Source organism: Camelina sativa, chromosome 4 (genome assembly GCF_030686135.1).
Source record: "Camelina sativa cultivar CO46 ecotype springtype chromosome 4, ASM3068613v1".
NCBI classification, from domain to species: domain Eukaryota; kingdom Viridiplantae; phylum Streptophyta; class Magnoliopsida; order Brassicales; family Brassicaceae; genus Camelina; species Camelina sativa.
In genome coordinates, this window is record NC_141883.1 from 4,654,840 (window position 1) to 4,677,530 (window position 22,691).

The 22,691-nt window shown below is 36.1% G+C and overlaps 2 protein-coding genes, 2 long non-coding RNA genes and 1 pseudogene across 5 annotated transcripts; 1 reads left to right on the forward strand and 4 right to left on the reverse strand.

Annotated features, from left to right (window-relative positions):
* Positions 1-1,095: 1,095 nt before the first annotated feature.
* On the reverse strand, positions 1,096-1,985 carry LOC147945379 (uncharacterized). Its single transcript, XR_015596566.1, has 2 exons — positions 1,437-1,985; positions 1,096-1,355 (listed from the first exon to the last, which is right to left on the reverse strand). It is a non-coding gene; the product is annotated as an uncharacterized LOC147945379 (long non-coding RNA).
* Positions 1,986-5,283: 3,298 nt separating this feature from the next.
* LOC104783538 (cytochrome P450 71B36-like) lies at positions 5,284-6,888 on the reverse strand (annotated as a pseudogene). The gene is made up of 3 exons (XR_015596567.1): positions 6,762-6,888; positions 6,102-6,682; positions 5,284-5,999 (listed from the first exon to the last, which is right to left on the reverse strand). The product of XR_015596567.1 is annotated as a cytochrome P450 71B36-like (transcript).
* A 6,667-nt stretch (positions 6,889-13,555) lies between these two features.
* LOC147945380 (uncharacterized) lies at positions 13,556-15,114 on the reverse strand. The gene is made up of 2 exons (XR_015596568.1): positions 14,649-15,114; positions 13,556-14,012 (listed from the first exon to the last, which is right to left on the reverse strand). It is a non-coding gene; the product is annotated as an uncharacterized LOC147945380 (long non-coding RNA).
* Positions 15,115-15,927: 813 nt separating this feature from the next.
* On the forward strand, positions 15,928-20,110 carry LOC147945381 (uncharacterized). The gene is made up of 5 exons (XM_087509226.1): positions 15,928-16,285; positions 16,382-16,599; positions 17,000-17,120; positions 19,357-19,788; positions 19,899-20,110. The coding sequence occupies exons 1-5, from the start codon at positions 15,928-15,930 to the stop codon at positions 20,108-20,110; spliced, it is 1,341 nt and encodes a 446-aa protein (XP_087365352.1).
* A 501-nt stretch (positions 20,111-20,611) lies between these two features.
* Positions 20,612-22,324, reverse strand: LOC104783541 (UDP-glycosyltransferase 91A1). Its single transcript, XM_087509896.1, has one exon. The coding sequence runs from the start codon at positions 22,147-22,149 to the stop codon at positions 20,740-20,742; it is 1,410 nt and encodes a 469-aa protein (XP_087366022.1). The 5' UTR covers positions 22,150-22,324; the 3' UTR covers positions 20,612-20,739.
* Between the last annotated feature and the right edge of the window lie 367 nt (positions 22,325-22,691).

Below are 22,691 nucleotides of genomic sequence, written 5' to 3' on the forward strand. Positions count from 1 at the left end.
TCGTAACTTCAGCCTCAATGCTTGATTAAGCTTCAAATATTCCTATTTAGCTCCATTAAGCTCTCATCCATGCTAAATCCTATAAAGACTCAAAAGACTCTAAAAATACCAAAAAGACTCTATAAATAAGACTTACATCATGGCTAAAAACACCTAAAAACTATGATATATCACAGGGTGTCACAGTCTTTGATACCAACGATTTATGTTTTTCGAATCTATCTATCTATGTTTGTTGTAAGCTTGTATTTGATTAGCCTATTTTATACATCCATTAGGTTGATGAGCTTCTACTCGTTATCTCCCTTTGGGATTGAATGAATAATGGTAACAATTATGTTTGCAAAAAAAAGAAAGGTTTATGACCAACCAATCAAGGTTGAGAAATTAAAAGAAAATTAATTTGGCATAATTAAAAAAACAATAGAAAATTATAAGCACGGTAATATATAAATCCCAAATAATTGAAAGATGAAAATATACATTAAATAAAACAATCTAAAAATACTACAATAAATTTTAAAACAGTATTAGGAAAAGAAGATGCATATATTAATCTTTTTTTTTGGTCAATATATTAATCTTACCTACATTCCCAACTGAAAAAGGAGAATGTAGGAGAAAATTTTGGTTTAAAAAAATAAGAAAAATTTACTTTCCCATTAAAAAAAATTCCCAATTAAAAAGGTTAAAAACATTGTTTTTGAATAAATTAATTAAATATGAGACGATCTATGTTTATATAGAAGTGAGTATTTACAAAATTTAGAATTAATAATTAACTGTGTATTTTCCTTAATCCCTTTTTCTATATTTTTTTTGTAGAATTAATAACTTAAAATTAAAAATAAGTAAATAATATTATAATTTCTAATTTTATGAAATATATATATATATATATATATATATATAATCTCCTGATAATTATTTTAAAAAATTGTGTATTTTTTTTTTATAAATTCTGTAATTTTTGATAATTATATTTTTACAATATTAATATTTTTTTAAAGAAAATATTTATTTTTGTTGTAATCAAATTCTTCCTATGAAATTTTAACTTTTACACATGTCAAAATCTGAGATTAATAACTTGACACAAGTAAAAATCTTGTTATTGGCTAACTTTCAAAAATATTAATACTTTTTAAAAGAAAATATTTATTTTTGTTGTAATCAAATTACTCCTATTAAATATTAACTTTTACACATGTCAAAATCTGAGATTAATAACTTGGCACATGTCAAAATTTTGTTAATGGCTAACTTTCAAACACAAAGTTTCCTTACTTCTTTCCAGTAATCATCAAAAGGAGAGAAAGCAATGTTCAAATAGTTGTAAGAGAGCTCTCTTTGCCCTAAAGAATGATCAAGATCCAAGATTCAAGATTCATGATGTTTGTTGAACTCTTATGGAACAGAGAAACAAAAAGTGGTACCTATCAAGCCTGGACGGGTACAACAGTTTAGGTCATGAACTTTCAGAACTTGTCTTGCTGTTTCAGCGGAAGAAACTACGACTGTTGGTACTCTTCCAAGTTTCAAATGCATCACAGGACCATACTTCTTTGAGAGTTTCCATAGAGACTGATGCGGTAATTCTCCAATCTGGTGTAAGTTTCCAATGACCGGTAAGCCTGGCGGAGACGGTAACTGCCGATATTTTCGATGCTTCTTGTGGTTGTAAACGGCGAGAAGAAAACAGATGAGGAAGACAAGTGAGAGAAGCCAAATGTTAGCCATTTCGGATTGATTGTTGTAGGGAAACCGTTATAAATGTATAACCTCCTTGCTGTCTTCAAATTATTTTCTTCAAATATTATTTAAGATTCTTAATTTTACATTTAGAAAAAACTATTTTGTTTTTTGTTTTTCCTTTGTCTGAAAAATTTGTCATTTTAAAGTCTTTTTTTCTAATGGTGTTAAGTTAGGGACCCTATCTTTTGTTTTTTTTTCTTGCTGGCTACATATATCATAATAGTTTTATTAAAATTTAATATATTTTTTAACACTCTTATATTATATAATATGAGAAGGTTTTCTCCTAACTTTGCATAACACAACAACATTTGGCAGCATATATTTTTGACATATGTCCTCACTTCTCAATTATTAAACTCTTTTAATTTATTTTTTTTCAATATTACATACCTTATTTTTTATATTCACTAAATTTAAATGATATTTCTGTACTAAAAAATATATTGACATTTATGCAATATCCTTTTAGTAATTATATATAGATATCATTTATCAATATTTTTTATAATTATCATAACATTATAATTTCGCATAGGTATTATTTATCAGTATTTTCTATAATTACCATAACATTATAATTTTGCAAAGAGGAAAAAAATAAATATTAATAATATAATTTTGGACAAAATAAATTTCCAATAATTAAATATTTAAATATTAATATCATAATTTTGGAAAATATAATTTGATGGTTATTAAATTCTTTACTAATTTCAAGCTATAAAAATATTATAATATTATAATAATTATTTGTTGACAAAAAAATTATAATATTTGTTTCACAGTTTTTGTGCCAAAAGATCAAATCAATTTATTCTAAAATAATTTCATAATATAAAACAATATGATATTTATTTTTCTTCAATAGTAATCATTCACACAATTTATTGTATATTAATTCTTCAAAATGTAACTCCCATGATGTGTGAAAAAATTTAAGAAAAAATCTTTCATCATATGAATACACTTTAATGTATTAATTGCAATACAATTTGTGTGTTTCCAACAAAAAAAAAAAAGACACAGACAAAACCTACGGTATATTTATTCTTTGAAATGTAATCATAACTCCCATAATGTTTGACCAAAAAAAATCATATTCTATCTCTCACATAATTTTCTAAATTTTGTAATATTTTATTTTCTCCTTTATGTGATATTTGTAGGTTTTAAAATATATAAGTTGAGTCAAAATTTTGGAGCATATATAGAAGTGAACATGTGAAATGTGGTGGTTATTCATTAGAAAGAGTTAGATGAAGAAAGCCTTGGGAACATAACATATTTTCACTTGTAAATGTTGTTTCGAATGCCTATTTTGTATATCAATATTGTAATTTGTGTTTCTTTTTATCCATTTGATAAATTAGTAATATAAAATTTTTAGGTTTAGATCATAATTCATAACCCTAATAAATTTTATATCTTAGTCATAATATTTATGCTACTTATTACCCGTGCTATATTTTATACAAGTGTGTTTGTATGTATTACCCATGAAAATGAGTTTAAACAAATATTAACTGTTTCAAATACTATTACTTTAAATTTGTTCCTTAATGTTACAACTGTATTTGTATGTATTTATTAACTTTCTTTCCGATAACCATTTCCATGGTCCTTTATTTTATTTATAGGTTATGACTTCTGATGAGAAAAGTTTTGCGATGGTTTAGGGTTTAGGGAAGAGGAAGATTTGGAGGTCTAGGTGATAATCTCATGATATGGGTTTCTAAAGCCATGTGGTTCTTCTAAATTCAGTTTTTATTTTCTTACACAATTTAGTCTTAATTATTTTCTTAAAATATAATTAACATATAATTTCTTTTCACAACATTATTGTTTGGGTTATACCATGTATGCACTTATTTTCTCTTCTCATATGTTCCATTATTTTTCCTAGCCATGATCGATTGTTGATGATATGATGATAGGGCTTACCCGCAAGCAGAGCATGGCAATGGGATTTGACCATGTGTGCAAGTTTCATCAATACACATTTAACAAAACTCACCTCTACCACATGTTTATCAAGTCGAAAGATCCAAAGATCACCCTAAACTAATCTCAATTGCATTCTAGAGAGAGACGGAGGGAAAGAGAGAAGAAAACAATGTCTATGAGAAATAGGAAGATTTGAGTTATCTCGTCTTCCATCCATCGCATGATTTTAGAAATAAAAACATAGAAGAAAAAAATAAAATATCTGGTGAATAATTATTTTATGTTCTCTTAGGTTATACAGTTAACATTAAAAAAAAGTAACTCGAAATACGATGGTATGTTTTTACTCTTTTTCGTAGGTCATTTTGAGTATAATACAACATATATATATATATATATATATATATTATTATTTTCAATAGAAACGTGTAACACAAAAAACATTTTTTATTTGATATAACAATATATCAATATATAATAAATAACATTTTTTTACTCAATTCTAAACTAAAATTCAGTTTGCATTTAGTATATTGAATAGATATAAAGTGCGTGATAAAAATATAGAAATATCTAACAAAGAACTTTCTTTTCCAAATGCAATTAATCAATAAACACAAAGAATTCTACTTCTAGAACAATAATTCATTACAATTAAAATATTTTATTTCTAAAACATTCAAATTATAATAATAAAACTTTTAAAGCATGTGTGAAGCATGCTGGTAATATATAAATATCAAAATTATTTATACCGCCTTTAGTTATCTAATTACTGAAATTAATTACACAGAGAATGAAGGAAGAGGATGAGTTTCAGCTCAAGAAGAGGTTATTCGAGAAATTCAAGCTAATTTCTCGTCCTTCTTGGAGGTGTATGGTTTTAGAAGATATTGATGTTTTATATATTATTTTAAAAGCGGACAAACTAAGACCATATCCAATGTATATCTCAAATTTTTCCTTTAAAATAGAATAACTCTATAATAGAGCAATAGTTAGTGTAAAAAAATAGAGGTGAGAATAGATTTGCTCTATATATAGAGCAATCTGGAGCAAATATTGTTCTATAATAGGGTTTTGACTCTAAAATAGAGTGGGGTTGGAGAGGCCTTAACACATAATGTCCATGCTCAGCCGCATTTTATTTTATATGTAATCAATGTTTTTTTTCCCAACGTAAAAAAATACTTGTACGTCTTGATTGTGCATCAAAACATGAAGTGTTTTATATATTGTGGGATACAAACTAAATATTTTAAAGTATTCATTCATATTAACAAAAAAATTCAGTCTAACACTTAACTAATCAGTAGTCATTCATTTTAATTGACTGAATACTTATTTAAAAACAAAACAAATAACAAACATTAGATAATTTATAGAAACACAAAATATAAAGTTTTAAATATTTTAATAAATCTAAAATATGTTGAAATTATTATAAAGTTATCTCGCGCGATGCGCGAGTCTACTTCTAGTTAGTTTTATATTCAAAGATATTGATATAGTTTTCTTGTCTATGAAAAAATTGTCACAAGAAACTCTTAGGAACCACAACTAGACCAATAAATCTTATCATGATAAGAAACAAAGGAACATAAGGTTTAGTTTTATTTAGTGCAATCTATGCTGTATTATATTTTGTAATCTCAAGAAAAGAAAAAACACAATTTTAGTGATCAATGATCTAACTATCTCACAAGCACCAATACAAGCTCATTTTTCTTGCTTGTATTGAGTCCAGGAGATTCTTCCATGTCTATATCTTCGATCACCATGCCTTTTGGTAATGTCCAGTCAAACTGATACAACATATTAGCTAGGCCAAACTCCACCATTGTTGTCCCCATGTACATGGGAGGACACATTCTCCTACCACTTCCAAACGGTAACAATTCAAAGTTCTGACCTTTTGAGTCAATCCCACTATTAATAAACCTTTCTGGAAGAAACTCCTCTGGGTCTTTCCAGATATCCGGATCACGGCCGATAGCCCATATATTCACATAAAGCCGTGTCTTGACAGGAATCGTGTAGCCATTGATCTCAAATTCAGACATTACTTCTCTTCGAACCATAAGAGGCGATGGAGGATGTAGCCTCCATGTTTCATTGATCACCATTTTAAGGTAATGGAGCTGATTTATGTCATTCAAGCTGATCACTGACTTGTTACCAATTTGACTTCTGATTTCAGATTGCACCTTCTTCATTACTCGTGGGTTTCTCATAAGTTCTGTCATTGCCCATGTCATTGTTATTGCAGATGTGCCTATGCCCCCAATAAGAACATTCTGTGACACGATCACACCAAAAAAAAAAAAAATCTTAGAACCTTCATTGGTTACAGTTTAAGTTGGATTATAAATCAATCGTATATATAGCTAATTAGTTACCATTAAGATTGCTTTCATATGGTTCCTTGTGAGCTTGCCATATCCAATAACAGTTTCCTCTTTTTTCAACCTCAAGAGCAAGTCAATGAAATCTTCAACTCCTTCTTTGTTTACATATTTATGTAGATCAAACATTTGTTCATAGAATGCATCAAGAATACTCACGCTTCTCTCTCTCTGCCCTTGTAACCCTGTGAACCAGTCGATGATCCAGCCACCATTTGGAAAAAAATCTGAGGCAGAGAAGCTCCCCAGAAACAAAAATGTATCGAGGATTAACTTCTTGAATTTGTCACTATCGAGCACAGTTCCTTGGAAACTCACTCCAAAGGCTGACTTGCATATCACGCTTACCGTTAAAGCAGTAAACTTCTCGCTCAAGTTAACCGGTGTTCCCTTAGAAGCCGATTCAGAGACTAAATCGATCAGTTTCTTGACTTCTTCTTCCTTGATGGGTTGAAAAGAGTGGACTCGTTTAACACTGAAGAGTTCTTGCGCACACATCCTCCTTAGTTCTTTCCAGTAATCACCAAGAGGAGAGAAAGCAATGTCCAGATAATTGTAAGAGAGCGCTCTAGGTCCTAAATAATCATTGGCTTTTGTTTAAACCTATGAACACACAAACAAAACCTAAAATGTTTTGAGTGATAGTCACGGTACCTGCTAAGGTTGGACGGCTACAACAATGGAGGTCCTGGGTTTTCAGAACTTGCTTTGCAGTTTCAGAGGAAGAAACTACCACCGTTGGGATACTTCCAAACTTCAAAAGCATCACAGGACCGTACTTTTGGAGAGTTTCCATAGAGATTGATGTGGTAATTCTCCGAGCTGATGTAAGTTTCCGATGACCGGAAAACCAGGAAGTGACGGTGGTTTCTGTTGATCATGTTGCCGCTGCTTCTTGTGTTTGAAGGCGGCGAGAAGAATACAAGAGAGAAAGAGAAGTGAGAGATGAAGAAGATAGAGAGAAATAGAAATAACTTTGTTTTCTTATTTCTTCAACCTTAAGTTTCTCTTACAAAGACATAGTGTTTATATAGGGATACAATGTTAAAACCCTAAAGTCTAGATCCTTCTACATTTGTCCAGCTGGTGTGAGTTGTCTTCAATATCACATGATCCTAGAAGCTCAAATCTATTTTGTAATGTCACTGTCGGACCTCCTGCAGCTTCTGTTGATTCTCTGTTTCCTCTGTTTTTTTTTGTCTTTTGCAACATTTACAAAACCTCTGACTTGTTCTGTTCTGTCTTTGTCTTTGTCTTCTTTTGCAGAAGCTGATGGGCTTGAGCTGGACCTGAGTTCTGTTGGGCCTTTATCACAAACAATGTTATTGGAGGCTGTATTGTTTATACTCCCCCGCAAACTTGGAGTAGGTGGCACAACGACTCCAAGTTTGAATCGCAATTCCTCAAAAAGACCCTACGGAAGTGACTTGGTGAAGACATCAGCAATCTGGTAATCTGCAGAGATGTGATTGACAATGAGATTGCCAAAAGGCACTTGCTCACGAACATAATGATAATGGTTAGCGAAGTGCTTTGTGCGAGCATGAAAACTTGGATTTGCAGTGAGGTACACAGCGGAGAGATTGTCGCAGAACAACTCAGGTGTTTCAAACTGAGGGACACCAAGACTGCGAAGAAGATTCACAAGCCAGGTGATCTCGGAGGTAGCTTCGGACATAGCTCAGTACTCGGCTTCTGTAGAGCTTTTGGAGACCATAGGTTGTTTGCTAGAAGACCAGGAGATGATGTTATCACCAAGGAATGTACAAAAACCACCAGTGGAACAACTTGTTTTGTTGCAGCCGCTATAGTCACTATCACTAAACACTCTCATCTTGCAGTTTGTGGTGTTGCTGAAATAAATTACCATTGTAGTAGTACCCTTTATGTAGCGAAGCATACGTTTGAGATGTTGAAAATCAGAGACAGTAGGAGCATGCATCTTTTGACACACATAATTGACAGAAAACTGAATATCTGGTCTTGTAAGAGTCAGATATTGCAGTTTGCCAGCAAGACTGCGGAAGTATTTAGGATTCTCAAAGAGTCGATCTTGATGTGGAGCTTTGTTGAGTTGTTGTGGTAGCGGTGTAGCAACAGAAGAACAATTTGACATAGCTGCAGCAATAAGAAGATCTTCCGCATATTTCTGTTGAGAAAGAAACAGGCCACCCGAGTGAAAATGAGCCTGAATCCCGAGAAAATAATGCAGTTGACCGAGATCCTTCATTCGAAAACGTTTGTTGAGCTCTTCAAGAAGGCTGTTGAGGAGGCTAGAGGAATTTCCTGTGATCACCATGTCATCAACATAAAGCAACAGGAAGATAACATCCCCATTTTTAGCACAAATGAAGAGAGAAGGATCAGGAATGCTGCAAAAGAAACCAAATTCAAGCAAAAAATTGCTGAACTTATCAAACCATGCTCTTGGAGCTTGTTTAAGTCCATAGAGTGATTTGTGCAGTAGCCATACATGATCAGGATGTTCTTCATCCACAAAGCTTGCAGGTTGTTTGCAGGTTGTTTCATGTAAACAGTTTCTGTAAGGTCCCCATGGAGAAAAGCATTGTGGACATCCATTTGTTTGAGTTCCCAATTGAGAAGAGTAGCAATGTGGAGAACAGCTCGAACTTTAGGAGTGCGAACAACTGGACTATATGTTTCAAGATAGTCAATGCCTTCTTCTTGATTAAAACCTTGAGCAACGAGTCTAGCTTTGTATTTGTCTAATGAACCATCAGCATGAAGTTTCACTCGGAAAACCCCTTTTGAGCCAAGCACATTCATATAAGATGGAGGAGGAACAAGAGAAAAAGTTCCTGTTTCTTTACAATTTCCCATTTCTTCCCCCATAGCAGCAGTCCAACGTTCGTCCTTGAGAGCCTCGGTGACTGTTTTAGGCATTGGATGAGATACTTTGTGAGAGAGAAGGGCATAGCGTTGATTTGGTTTGCTAATGCCTGATTTTAATCTTGTGATCATCGGATGAGTCGACGCCAGTTGAAGTTCTGCAGTTGATGTTTCAGGTTGATCTCTAGCACCGAATGTGGTCAGCTGAGGTGGTGATGAGAGAACGCTGTTGCCTATAGGAACAAGTTCTAAGCTTGCCGTACACTCAGTACATTCCTTATCACTATCAGCTGAGCAATCGGGTGAACAGTCATTAGACATTGAGAGAGTGGGAGCAGAATCATCTTGAGCTGGAATTGCAGAATCATCTTGAGCTGGAGTTGAGAGAGTGGGAGCAGAGTCTGCAGAATATAAAGGTTCACTTGAATCTTGTTCAGTGACTGAAGTAACTGGAGTGACTGGAGAGAGTTGAGAACCGCTGCAAGAACCTTTGATCCATGCTGTATACAGAGGTGTGGGAACAAAATGTTGTAGAGAAGAGTATGTATCCGCATATGGGAATGAGGCTTCATCAAATATAACATGTCGACTCAAATATACACGACTTGTAGGAGGATGATAGCAACGATATCCCTTGTATTTCTCTGTGTAACCCAGAAAAATACACTTGAGAGACCGTGGATCAAACTTGTTTAATGCATATGGCCCAAGCGTTGGGTAGCAGGCACATCCGAAGGTGCGTAGAGCTGAGTAATCTGGGGCCTTGCTGTGCAAAACTTCATATGGACTATGATCACTATCAAGTGAGGTTGTTGGTAAGAGATTGCAGTGAAAAGTGCCTCCACCCAATAACTTTGAGGTGTCTTACTTTGAAACATAAGAGTAAGACCCATTTCTGTAAGTTGCCTATGTTTACTTTCTGCCAACCCATTTTGTTGTGGTGTGTGTGGACAGGAGATATAGTGTTGTATACCAGAATCTTGCAAGTGATTCAAGAACCTTTGACTTATGAATTCACCTCCACCATCAGACTGAAATATGCCAATTTTGTTTTGAAGAAGATTTTCAACAAGAAGCTGATACTTGATGAATATAGAGCAGAAATCTGACTTTCTCTTAAGACGATAAAACCAACAATATCTTGAAAAGTTGTCAATAAAGACTACATAGAACCTGAATCCCTAAATGGAAGAGACAGGAGAAGGACCCCAGAGATCACAATGAACTCTCTCTAAGGGTCTAGATGCATGAAAATCATAAGAAACAAACGGCAATTTCGAACTCTTCCCTAACCGACACGATTCACACATGTTGGTGGTACTTTTATTGATTTGAATCGCCTTAGTCGCATAAAGAAGTTGGATAACTTGAGTGTTAAGATGTCCCAATCTTCGATGCCAGACTTCATCAGAGGTTTTGATTTGTCTGGTAGAGTAGAACGTCTTAAACTTTCCATCCTCCAATTTGTAAAGACCATCATTTTCCTTTCCCTTTGTCAGAACATGCCTTGTTTGCTTGTCCTTAATAAGAACATCATCAGAATCAAACGTGATTGCACAAGGATAGTCCTTAGTCAATTTTGAAACTGAAAGCAAAGATTTCACTATTGCAGGACAAACCAACACATCTTTTAATGGGAGATTACCTGAAGTAGAAGGTAGATTTGCTGAACCGATGTGAGTTATAGGGAGAAAATTACCATCACCTGCCATGACTGTATCTGTTCTGGTGTAAGGCTGAGCTTTCTGCAAACGTTGAGTGGTGTTGGTAATATGAGCTGTTGCACCGGAATCTGGATACCAAGCACCATCGTCAATTACATCGGTGATATGAAGAGCAGAGAAAGCTGCAGCTGCAACCTCCGGTTTCTGATACTCTTCATCAAAGCGGTACCAACAATCTAGAGCATTATGTCCTCGTTTGCTACAGATCTGACAGACTGGTAACTCAGGTTTAGTGGAACCGTGAGAAGAGCTTGGAAACTGAGAAGAGACTGAAAACTGAGGAGATCTTGAGAATTGTTGGTGGAAGCCACGTCCTCTGGTTGAGAAACCGTTTCCACGTCCTCTTCCTCTGCTACCACGTCCTCTGCCTGAGAAGTTGGACGACCGCATGGTGTGAAAGGCAAGGTGTGGAGTGACATCAGACGAGTTGGAGTAGCCTTGGAGTCGATCCTCATAACCAGTTAGTCGGGAGATCACATTTTCATAAGTTGGTTGAGGACTTCGATCCATTGAGTCTTCGATGACAGTGATTATTGGCTCATAATCACGACTTAGGCCTCTTAAAGCAGCAAAAATCTTCATCTTCTCACTAACAGGATCACCAATGGAAGCTAACTGATCGCAAATGTCTTTAATGCTCCGAAGATAGTCAGACATATTCTTGTCCAACTTTTCAGAGTTTTGCAGGTGACGTTGCAGTTCGAACAGTCTGGAAGAAGAGGTGCGATTGAAGTGAGAAATTAAAGTATCCCAGATCTCTTGAGCAGTTGCAACGCCAACGACTAGACGAAGAACATTCTCAGTCATTGAGCCAAGCAGCCATGCCTTAACGACTTGGTCAGACCTGGACCAACTCTCAAAGTCCAGATTGAGAACATCTTCAACCTTCCCTTCTTTGTTGCGAATAGGTATAGTCTTCTCCGGTGATTTGAGGGCGCCATTAACAAAGCCAAGTAGATCTTGAGTTTGGAGAAAAGATTCGAACTGAGATTTCCAGATAATATAGTTTTGCTCAGTGAGCTTTAGAGTAACACAATTTGAGATGTGTAGTGAAGGAGTAGAGTAGAGGTCCATGTTTCTATCCATGGCTCTGATACCATGAAGAAGATAGAGAGAAATAGAAATAACTTTGTTTTCTTATTTCTTCAACCTTAAGTTTCTCTTACAAAGACATAGTGTTTATATAGGGATACAATGTTAAAACCCTAAAGTCTAGATCCTTCTACACTTGTCCAGCTGGTGTGAGTTGTCTTCAATATCACATAATCCTAGAAGCTCAAACCTATTTTGTAATGTCACTGTCGGACCTCCTGCAGCTTCTGTTGATTCTCTGTTTCCTCTGTTTTTTTTGTCTTCCGCAACATTTACCAAACCTCTGACTTGTTTTGTTCTGTCTTTGTCTTTGTCTTCTTTTGCAGAAGCTGATGGGCTTGAGCTGGACCTGAGTTCTGTTGGGCCTTTATCACAAACAATGTTATTGGAGGCTGTATTGTTTATAAGAGAAACAAAATCGTAGCCATATCTAATTATATGGCTGATGAACAGCTATACAGTTAAGGTGATTTCTATCTTCTCTTATTATGGTAGCAATGAGCTTACGGATTAAGGGCTTGACGCTACTAGTATTATAGATTATTGAATAGTCTTCGTCTACGGGAAAAAATGGTTTTAGCTTAATTTTGGTCACGAAAATTTGAAGAAGCGTATGTCCTTTTAACTCTATTCCTCCTCCCTTTGTTAATTTGCTTATGCAAAAACTATTCCATACCGTTTCATCTGGTTTTATTAATGAAAAGGATTCGAGTTTGAAAGTAAAAATCAGAGAAGAAAAAACGACAAAGTTGAGACATCAAAAGGATAAAGGCATAGAACTACATCAAGGTAATGGGACGCTTAGGATAAGAAGTCTTGCAACTAGATAATTTGGAGACTAAGACCTTCTCCATCGGAGGTTGTAAGAGGGGTTTTAAGGAAAAGTAAGAAAAAAAATAAATCAGAAAGAAAAAAAGAAAGAAGAGCTCCTCTTATATAGTATACTCGTTTTCATATAATGAAAAAGGCGCTGATGTGTCAGCGCGTGGTTGGATAAAGAGTTTTATTGAGAACAAAAAAAAATTTTTGGCCCGATCGTGTTCTTTCTCTTCCTCTCTCTCTTTCGCTCTCTATTGTGAACCTCTCAATCCGAGGAGATTGAATCGGTCGGAATCGTTGGAGATAGAATCGGACGAGATTGGAATTAGAGAGTTCTTAAGGCTCTTATGTGTTCAGGGTTTAGGATTTCTTCTGATTAGTTGTAACCAGTTTCGTTTCTGAAATCTGAGAGTTCTTGAGGCTCTTATCTGTTGGGATTACAGTGTGATACGAGATTTTTCGTAATCTGGCTTCGACTATGTGTATATATATCTTAATCATTCAGTTTTAGGTGGAAGGTGTTTATGCAGAACTCGTTTAGATCACCTTTAGCTTACTGCAGATTGATCTTGTTTCGCAATGGTTGATTACTAAGTGAACCTTGTTTAGTTTCGAAAACCACCAGCTAGATTGATTGCTTCTTCTTGTTTAGTCTAAAACCTTGTTATAATTGGATTTTTAGTTTGGTGCTGCTAAAAGGTCTGGAATGAATTTGTGATGATGCTAGGGGAAATGGGGAGAGAGAAGAGTCCTGGCTTGAAGATTCTCTGGGAAATGGGGAGAGAGAAGAGTCCTGGCTTGAAGAGTCCTGGTATTTTGAAGGAAATGCAATCAGTGGATAAGATTCAGCCTGATATCGCCACTGTGGTTACAATAACTTCCATGTGCGGTGATTTATGTTTGTCACGAGAGGGAAGAGCAGTTCATGGTTATACGGTTCGCAGGGAGATGCAACCCAGAGCATTAGAGGTAATAAACAGCATTATTGATATGTATGGTAAATGTGGCTTAACAAGTCAGGCTAATTCAGTAATAAACATGTACATCGGTTGCAGGGACTTAACTACAGCATTCCTGCTGTTAGAGACGGTATCTGATACAAGGGATCTCACATCTTGGAACTCTGTTATCTATGGTTGTGCATCAAGTGGTCACCATTTAGATTCATTAAGAGCTTTCAAGCAATGAGTCGTGAAGGGAAAATTTGTCATGACTTGATTACTCTTCTGGGTACTGTATCGGCTAGTGGAAACCTCGGACTGATCTTACAAGGAAGGTGCTTTCATGGTCTAGCTATTAAAAGTCTGAGAGAACCTGACACCCAACTGCAGAACACACTGATCACCATGTATGGTAGATGTAAAGACATTGAGAGTGCAGTCAAGGTCTTTGGCTTGATCTTTGACCATAACTTGTGTTCCTGGATACTAAACCCGGATTATTGAGAATGTTTAACCAGAATCAACAACTTTAGTTTTTTTTCTTTCTTCTTTTACAATATGTTGTAAATTTCTTGTAAATGTTATGTAGTAGAATACTAAATTACATTGATTTTTTCCTCATATAAATGTAATCATTGATATTCTATACTACTTCTATTCTATTTAAAAATTTTAAATTTCAAAAAACAATATTTTCAAAAATAAGAGACCCAAAATTAGAACCTAGCATTGGAGAAGAAAACTTTAACTAAGAGATCATGAGTTCTTATATTCAAAACAATACACAATTAATTCATAAAAAAATCAAACAGTGTTTAACAACCCACTTATAAGAACTCACCGATAATACATATCTTCCAAAGATAGTTATATTCACAACCACATACTGTACTTCCGATAATTAAAAAATTCTCAAGTTCTGACTTGTATACGCTAGCTAGGAAGACAAATCTTTTAAAAATCACATATTATCGACTAGAATTAAATGATCTACGAAAATAACATGTATATCAAAGATCAAATAGATATGTAGTGGACCAAATACGTATATAGTTTGTACATACATATATGTCGTGGATCAAGATTTTTTAACCATATAATTTACAAGTAATTACCGTTCCGATGCCGACTAAGCGTGAGAAAAGTCATGTCTGTCGTTCATCTTCGCCGTTGTTATCTTTTTATTTGTTGAAGAACAAACGGAAGCCGTTGTCGGGATCCAACACCAACTGGCAACAATGTTACACCGTGTTCTCCTTCATTCAAACTAAGACAAATTCTTATTTTTAATCTTCAACTATTTCGATTGAGCATCTCGGATGTAGATATGGGATATTGTTAGGAAAAAATAGTAAAATTAAATATTGAGTTGAGGCAGATATATAAAGAGGAGAATGTAAACAAAATGAAGTAAAAAGCAAAAACACTACTGAAATTTGGAGAAAGAAATTTGGTGAATAATTGCCCACATGAGATGAGGGTATAATCATCCATTTACATGAAAATGGTAATTCTTAGATGTCAAGAAAAAAAGAAGATGTAAAAAAAAATGGTAATTCTTGAAAGTAGTAAGTTTACTTTAAGGATGAAACACCATGGCATTCTTCCTAATTGTATTGCTTGTTTGGTCCATCAAATTGTCATTGTGTGTCCCGACTATAATCCATACGATAGTGGTCCATCAATTGACCATCCTATCTCCTCTACGTTATTGACAGCCATCGTTGTCTTAGTTAAGTCTTAGCTGGTGATCCGGGTTGATAGTAATGCAAAATCTTATCAAGTCACTTCATTTACAACCAATAATGTCTTCTTCACGAAAAACTGGATTAAAAAAAAAAAGGACATGACTTTAAGTGAAAAATACTAGAAGAAGAGTTCAAATCTGATTTTCCGAATATAAAATTTAGAAAAATATAGATAAATATATTACGAAAATAAGATAAAATACATAAACGTTGATGCATTTTAAAAAAAATATATTATTAGTAAATTATAGTTATTTTTAAAAATATATATAATGTATAAATATACTTTGATATTTGATGAAAATGATTTATTTTATTATTAGTTTCTAAAGTTCTATAAAATGTTAAAGTTGTAGTGAGCTAAAAAAAATCATTATATCCTACTTATATATATAATATAAATTTTCTCTATACATATATCAAGGCTTTTGATTCAGTACAATGGTCTTTTATCCTCAACATTTTTATTGCGTTGAACTTTTTCCCTTAGTTCGCTCACTAGATTCATCTCTGCTTCTCTACTGCATCATTCTCTGTATAAGTGAATGGACAATTGACAGGTTTCTTCAGAAGCAAGCGAGGGCTGCGTTAGGGTTGTTCTCTCTCACCATATCATTTTGTCATGTGCATGAACGTTTTGTCAAAGATGTTGGATAGGACTGCAGTGAACAGAGAGTTTGGTTTTCATCAGAAATGTAAAAATCTGCAGCTCACTCATCTATGTTTTGCTGATGACATCATGGTGTTTTCGGATGGCAAAGCTAGTTCTCTGGATCAGTTCTTGGGAATCTTTAATGAGTTTGCTGCAATCTCAGAGTTGCAGATAAGTTTGGAGAAATCCACTCTTTTTTTGGCGGGTGTTGGAGGCTCAGCTCGTGAAGAGATCCTACAGAGGTTTCCTTTTGAAGCGGGAACTTTACCTGTCCGATATTTGGGGTTACCTCTCTTAACCAAGCAAATGTCTTTAGATGATTGCCTCCCTCTGCTTGAAAAGATACATTCTCGTATAATAGTTTGGAAGAATCAGTTTCTCTCATATGCAGGCCAACTGTAACTACTCAGCTTTTTCATATCTAGCTTGACAAATTTTTGGATTTCAGCTTTCCGTTTACCTAGTGTGTGTATTATAGAGATTGAACGGATTTGCTCTGCTTTCCTCTGGTCTTGGCCTGATTTGAATACCAACAAGGCAAAAATTGTTTGGTGTGATGTGTGTAGACCTAAAGCTGAAGGCGGTTTGGGCCTAAAATCGATTTTGGAAGCTAATAAAGTCAGTTGTTTCAAGCTTGTAACATCCGCGAACCGGAATTCCGGTTTGGTATGTGCATCGATAGATGCAAGTGTGGTGTCGATTGATGCAAGGTCGGTTTTATCGAACGAGTTTAAGTTAAATGTTGCGTTTTGGAGTTAGTAAAACCCTGAAAACGTGTATGAAAAGAGGAACTCGAGGGTTTGGCCGACTTTGGCTGTTTTTTGGAGAAAAAGAAAGTGAGAAAGAAGTTCTTAAGTGTTCTTGAGAGTTTTGAGAGATTTATGGCTGTTCCTGTGGAGATCTGTAGTTGGGATCGTTGTAGGAGCTTGCTAGGAGTGTAGATCTGCTTGTTCGGGTGTCAGAATCTTCTTGGAAAAGGTGAGTGCATAACCATGGCTTATCTAAGCTTGAAATTCTCTGATCTTTCTTGTTTTTGTGTTATGTGGTTGATTTCTTGGCTTGCTAGATTGTTTGTGTGTCACTTGAGGCTTTGGGAAGCTTCTTGGTGGCTTTGGATCGTGTTTTGGGAACAGAGATCTGGCGAGGAGCTTCGGGGAAGAAGATGCTCGGCATGTGCGTCGATCGATGTACTTTGCATGTCGATCGATGCAATGCGAGGACGGCGCGATTTAACCTAGGAGCATCGGTCGATGCTATGTGGAGGCATCGATCGATGCAATTAGGGATTTCGTGCAATGTCAAAGATGCATAGGTCGATGCAGTGTTGGTGTCGGTCGATGCAGGTGAACCTTGCGTCGGTCGATGCAAGCTTGTGTCGGTCGATGCAGGTGAACCTTGCGTCGGTCGATGCAAGCTTGTGTCGGTCGATGCAAGCTTGTGTCGGTCGATGCAAGCTTGTGTCGGTCGATGCAAGCTTGTGTCGGTCGATGTAACCTCAGTTGGTGTCGGTCGATGCATCTGTCCTGGTTTGTTGTTTGGTTATTGATTTTTGGATGATGGATAGAGATATCTCAATTTCTTGTGTGTATATCTCAGTAGATGGGAGGATTACCTCACTGAGTGTTTATAAAATACTCACGCATCTCATATGTGTTGTGGTGCAGGTAAAGGCAAAGTGTGATCGTGGAATCAAGACGATGAAGAGGAGGATGTTCTAGTGGCTCGTTGATGTGTTGTTTGGCTTCTGTTAGGTTGCTAGAGTTGATTTAGTAGAACATTGCTGGTTTTATGCTTTATGACTTGGTTGAATTATTATTGTTATTGGTTTAATAATTATTGATTATTGGTTATTGATTATTGGTATCTGATCAAAGGTCAATTAATAACCTAATGTGTACTCCACCACGATCTAGTGGTATCGTTGTAACACTTCAGGGTCGAATCCACAGAGACCAAGCGATGCACTATGAAATTGTATAGATTCGAATATAGCTAAAGCAAAAAGAGAAAATTTGTGTTTTAAGCAACTAACAAAAATCGGAAAGTAAATAAACTGTTTTGGTTCAAGAAAGGAAAGTATTGGGCGTTGGGGATCATTGGGGGATTCGATTCTCGGATCTAGGTAATTAGATGGGGTTGCATTAGATACTGTTCTAGAACTCAAATTACTGTTGTAAAGCTAACCTACTTTCGCAGCGTTAACTGTCTATGCAATGTATTCACTAAACCCTAAACCGTCGTTTGGATCTAGCAAACCAAGCAAGCAATAACTAGTTCAAGTTTGATTAGTTCACAAGGTGCCACAACTTCAACTTCCCTTGGCCAAAGTCCACCTTGCTCACATATTTTCTTTTCCAGCAACTCAACAACACTTTTGGTGCCACGATGAATTAAACCTAAAATCAGAAACTAGGTAGCTAATCTAGTTTAAGCATTAAGAACAACAATAGATGAAGAACAAAATAGATCAATCCCAAATCTAACAACCTAAGTTTAGAAAATCATAAACCCCTTTGAAGCCCAAAACCCAATAGTGAAACTACTCAGACATGGAGATAAAAGAACAGCAAATCAAAGTGAAGAAAACATAATTGAATTGCAAAGAGAAATAAGAAATAGGGTTTAGAAATCTTCTCCAAAGTGTCAAGAAGGATTAGAGATCTTCTCCCCCAGCTCTCAATACAAATAGTCTCAGAAAATAAAGCTTATGTCTCTGGAGGCCGAGCCTCAAACTTAAATATCAAAATAAAACCCTAAAAGTCGGTTTAAAACAAAAAAGGAAAAGTTGCTTCGGGTACGGGACTGGTCGATCCCGAATGTAGATCAGCCGATCCTGGATGCTTTTCTCTGTTTGCTCCATCTGCTTGCTAGTCCGATCAGTCTTCACCAAATTGGCTTCAGATGCTTGTCTTCATCCCCAAAACACTCAGTTTCCTTCCAAAGTAGCCTAGAACCTGTACAGACTCACAAAGCACTAAAAAGACTCTAAAAGCACACTTTGACTCAATAAAAGACTCAAAACAAATGTTAAAACTATGGTTAAAATCTACAAAAAAATACAGACACATCAGTATTTGTTGGTTATTTTCCGCTGTTTGGTTTGATTGTGGTTAGGCGGATAGTGGATATGTGACCACTAGTCAATTTATTATTATTATAAAAAAAATGGGTCGGTCGTTTCAAAGCTGATTTGGCGTATCGTCTCTGCTAGTTCTCTTTGGGTGGATTGGATAAAACGTGAGCTTTTACGAGACGAGTATTTTTGGTATGTTAAGGGGAATACAACCTCATGTTCATAGCTGTGGAGGAAACTCCTTAAATATCGGCTGCAGCTAGAGACTTCTTGCGCAAGGAAGTGCGGAGCGTAAAAACACTTCGAAGTTGATAATTGGTGTCCCCTAGGTCCTCTCAATGTTTCTTTAGGGGATTTTGGGTTTATAGCCCTCGGAATACGTCGTTCTGCTATGGTAGTTGAGGCTCTTTATCATAGGCAGTGCCGACACCGTTTGCTTATATTAAATCAGATTGAGGACGAACTGGATAGAGTTCGGGCTAAGCAGCATGGTGATGAGGCTGATGTTTCTCTTTGGCGAGGATTGAGTGATAAGTTTCGTCCTTATTTCATTACCAAAGAGACATGGTCTCAAATTCGTTGTCGAGGGCCTCCACAGCAATGGTCTAAAGCGGTTTGGTTCTCCAACTTAACCCCAAAGTATGCTTTCCTCACTTGGTTGGCTGCTCTTAATCGTTTAACCATGGGTGATTGTATTCTGGCTGGACTGGGGTGGTCTCTACACGGTGTGTTCTTTGCTCTGATCCGTGGGAGACATGGGATCATTTGTTCTTCTCTTGCTCGTACTCTTCCAATGTATGGGCGAATCTAGCAGGTCCACTATTGCAGATGCACTTTAGGCTGCATTTTGGTGATATCTTATCCCTCCTGTCTGGTACTGTTCTCCCTCCAGTCACTCGTTTCATACTCAAGTATGTTTTTCAAACCACCGTTCACTGTCTCTCGGGTGAATGCAATGGTCGTCGTCATGGGGAGGCTCCTAAGCCTAATGGTCACCTTGTCAAGCTGCTTGATCGAGTCATCCGTAATCGATTGTCAAGTCTCACTGTAGGAGATTCACGACCAAAGGATGTTTTTGGCGTTTGGTTAGCTACACGCTACTAATCACTTGGTTACCTCTGTTTTTGATTTCAAACTCTTTTCAGATTTTGAAGTTGTAAATATTGTCAAGGCAGAACTTTTTTTTTGCTTGAATAAATTTAACCTTCATTCAAAAAAAAAAAAAAAAGAGAGGGTTTTTTTTGTTTATGTGGCAATCTCACAATTTTTCACACCCTTTTCTGTTTTTTTTTTTTTTTTTTGCTTTTGCTTATGTATACTATCATATTTGCCATAAACATCTTTCATTATATCTTCATTCTCTTTCGACCACTAACCAATCACACTTCATTTGATTTGAATATAAAACATCCTCTGTATATTAAAGTAGAGTAATTTGGAAATATTTTTTGTTGTCAAATAAAATAAAACTAATTGTAAAATAGTATAAGATTTACATGTGTCATCATGGTTCTTACCTAATTGTTATAAAAGAATGGGAGAAATTATATTAAATATGCAACACGTGAACTATAGTGCATTCAACACTTTTTTGTTCATAGACCATTTCAGAACAACATATTATTCACTGATCATCGTTACAACACTAGATCAATTTTAACTATCGTATACACTTGATCATTTTTAACACTCAATATTGACCCGTCATTGGATCAAAGACATGCAGCTCAATGCTAACGATGAGCAACAAGATAATCCAAGAAAGAATCAACATAACGATCTTGTGTTTCCATATCTCCAAACACTCCCTTCATGTCCTTCACACTCTCTCTATAAACCTTTCCTTCTTCTCCCTCCATTACCAATCTCAGCGCTTGAGCAACATCTTCTTTAGTAAAGGAACCTGTTGTTTCGTCCCGAAGGATCATATGTCCAATTTTCTTTTCCTCGGCTACTCTCGCATTGAATCCTTGGCCGTATACAAAACCTATCATCACCATAGGTTTAGCAAACCGTACAGCTTCGATTAATGTATTCCAACCGGAATGAGACAGTACCAAACCGATAGAGTCGTGGTTCAGTGTTCTCAGTTGTTCAACCCAACCTCTCCACACCATCCCTCTATCAGCCGTACGCTCTTCGAACCCTTCAGGAAGCTCAAGCGGTTCGGTATCAAACGGACCGCGCCGAGTCCTTAACACCCAAAAAAAAGGTAAACCGGAAAGCTCTAAACCGAGAGCGATCGAATTAAACTCGGATTGACTCGGTTTAGCTTCTGTACCGAAACTTACGTAAACCACGGAGTTAGTTCCCCGTGAGTCTAACCACTTTTTAGTAGACAACCATGCGTCGGTATCTTTAAACGTTTCATCCAGTTTTGGAGGTAAAACTCCAACAGGTATAACCGGTTTACGATGAAGATCTTGTAAAAGTTCCAACCATTCTGCTTCGTACTCGTAACAGCTCCGTATGACAATGATATCACAACCGTCGAGCACGCCGGCAATACGGTCAAAGTCGGGGATATTCCCTTCGGTGGATTCCACCACTGCTCCATTGAAAATGGCCTTGCTTTCGAATAACTGGAAAAACACCGGAGTTTCGAATGGAACCCATTTAGGCTGCAACACAAAATCCTCAGGCGATTTGCGGTACTCCTCGAACCCTGGTGGTTTAAGAATTCCGAAAATCCCGCAGTTAAAAGCGCCGAAATATGCGTTTTTAATTCCAAGGCGGCTAGCTATTGGAGGAAGCCAATAAGGTGCAAAATCTTGGAGAAGCCAATCAGGTTTTGAAGATTCAAGAAACTCCGCTAACGGAGTTCGTAATCCGTCAAAAGCGATTTTCAAATAAGGGACGAGATCGAAAGGTACGTCTGTAGTGGCTTCGGCGGCGTCCGGGAGTTCCTTGTGGCCGGCAAATGGGAGCTTGACGAAATTAATGGCCGAGGAGAGATTCTCCGGCAACCGTGGGAGGAGGCGCTCGATGTTACCAGGGGTGGAAATGAAAGATACGTTGTGACCCTTTTGAACCATGAGCATAGAGAGCTCCAAGTGTGGAACCAAATGGCCAAAGGCTAACCATGGAAACATTGCTACGTGGAGCTTGGTTCCATCTCCATTCTTTTCTTTAATATTTGCCATTGTTATGGTATATGGACTATAGTCTATAGATGATCAACTCTAGTGTTCTATATAGAGGAAATGAAAAGAATGGAGATGGAACAAGGGCAAGAAGGTACGTAAGACATGTTGTCTGTTAGTTAAATGTGTGGTTAATAACCCTACCCTTCTCGTCCGTGTTATTTATTTATTTGATTGTGATAACATGTTGTCTGTTTGTGGGGGTTGTAATGGAAATAATTGTTATTAGATTGGTCCACCGTCGGCCTTTTTCTTTTGCAGATAAGATCCAATCCATCCACATAAAAATTAACCTACTCAATAATAGCGAGAAAATTCAGCAATATTGACGAAAAAAGATTTGGAAAAAAGAAAGAAGAATTTTTTTTTTCTTTTTTTTTGAATAAAATGTTTAATTAGATTCAAAAAGAAAAAAGTTACGTTTTTACAATTATTGCAACTGTTTGCCAAGAGAAAGAAAAAACTAGACTGTTAGGTCATCCTCAATGGGAAGTTTTAAGAGGGGTTGTTGTTGAAAAGAAATAAAAAAAATAAATCAGAGA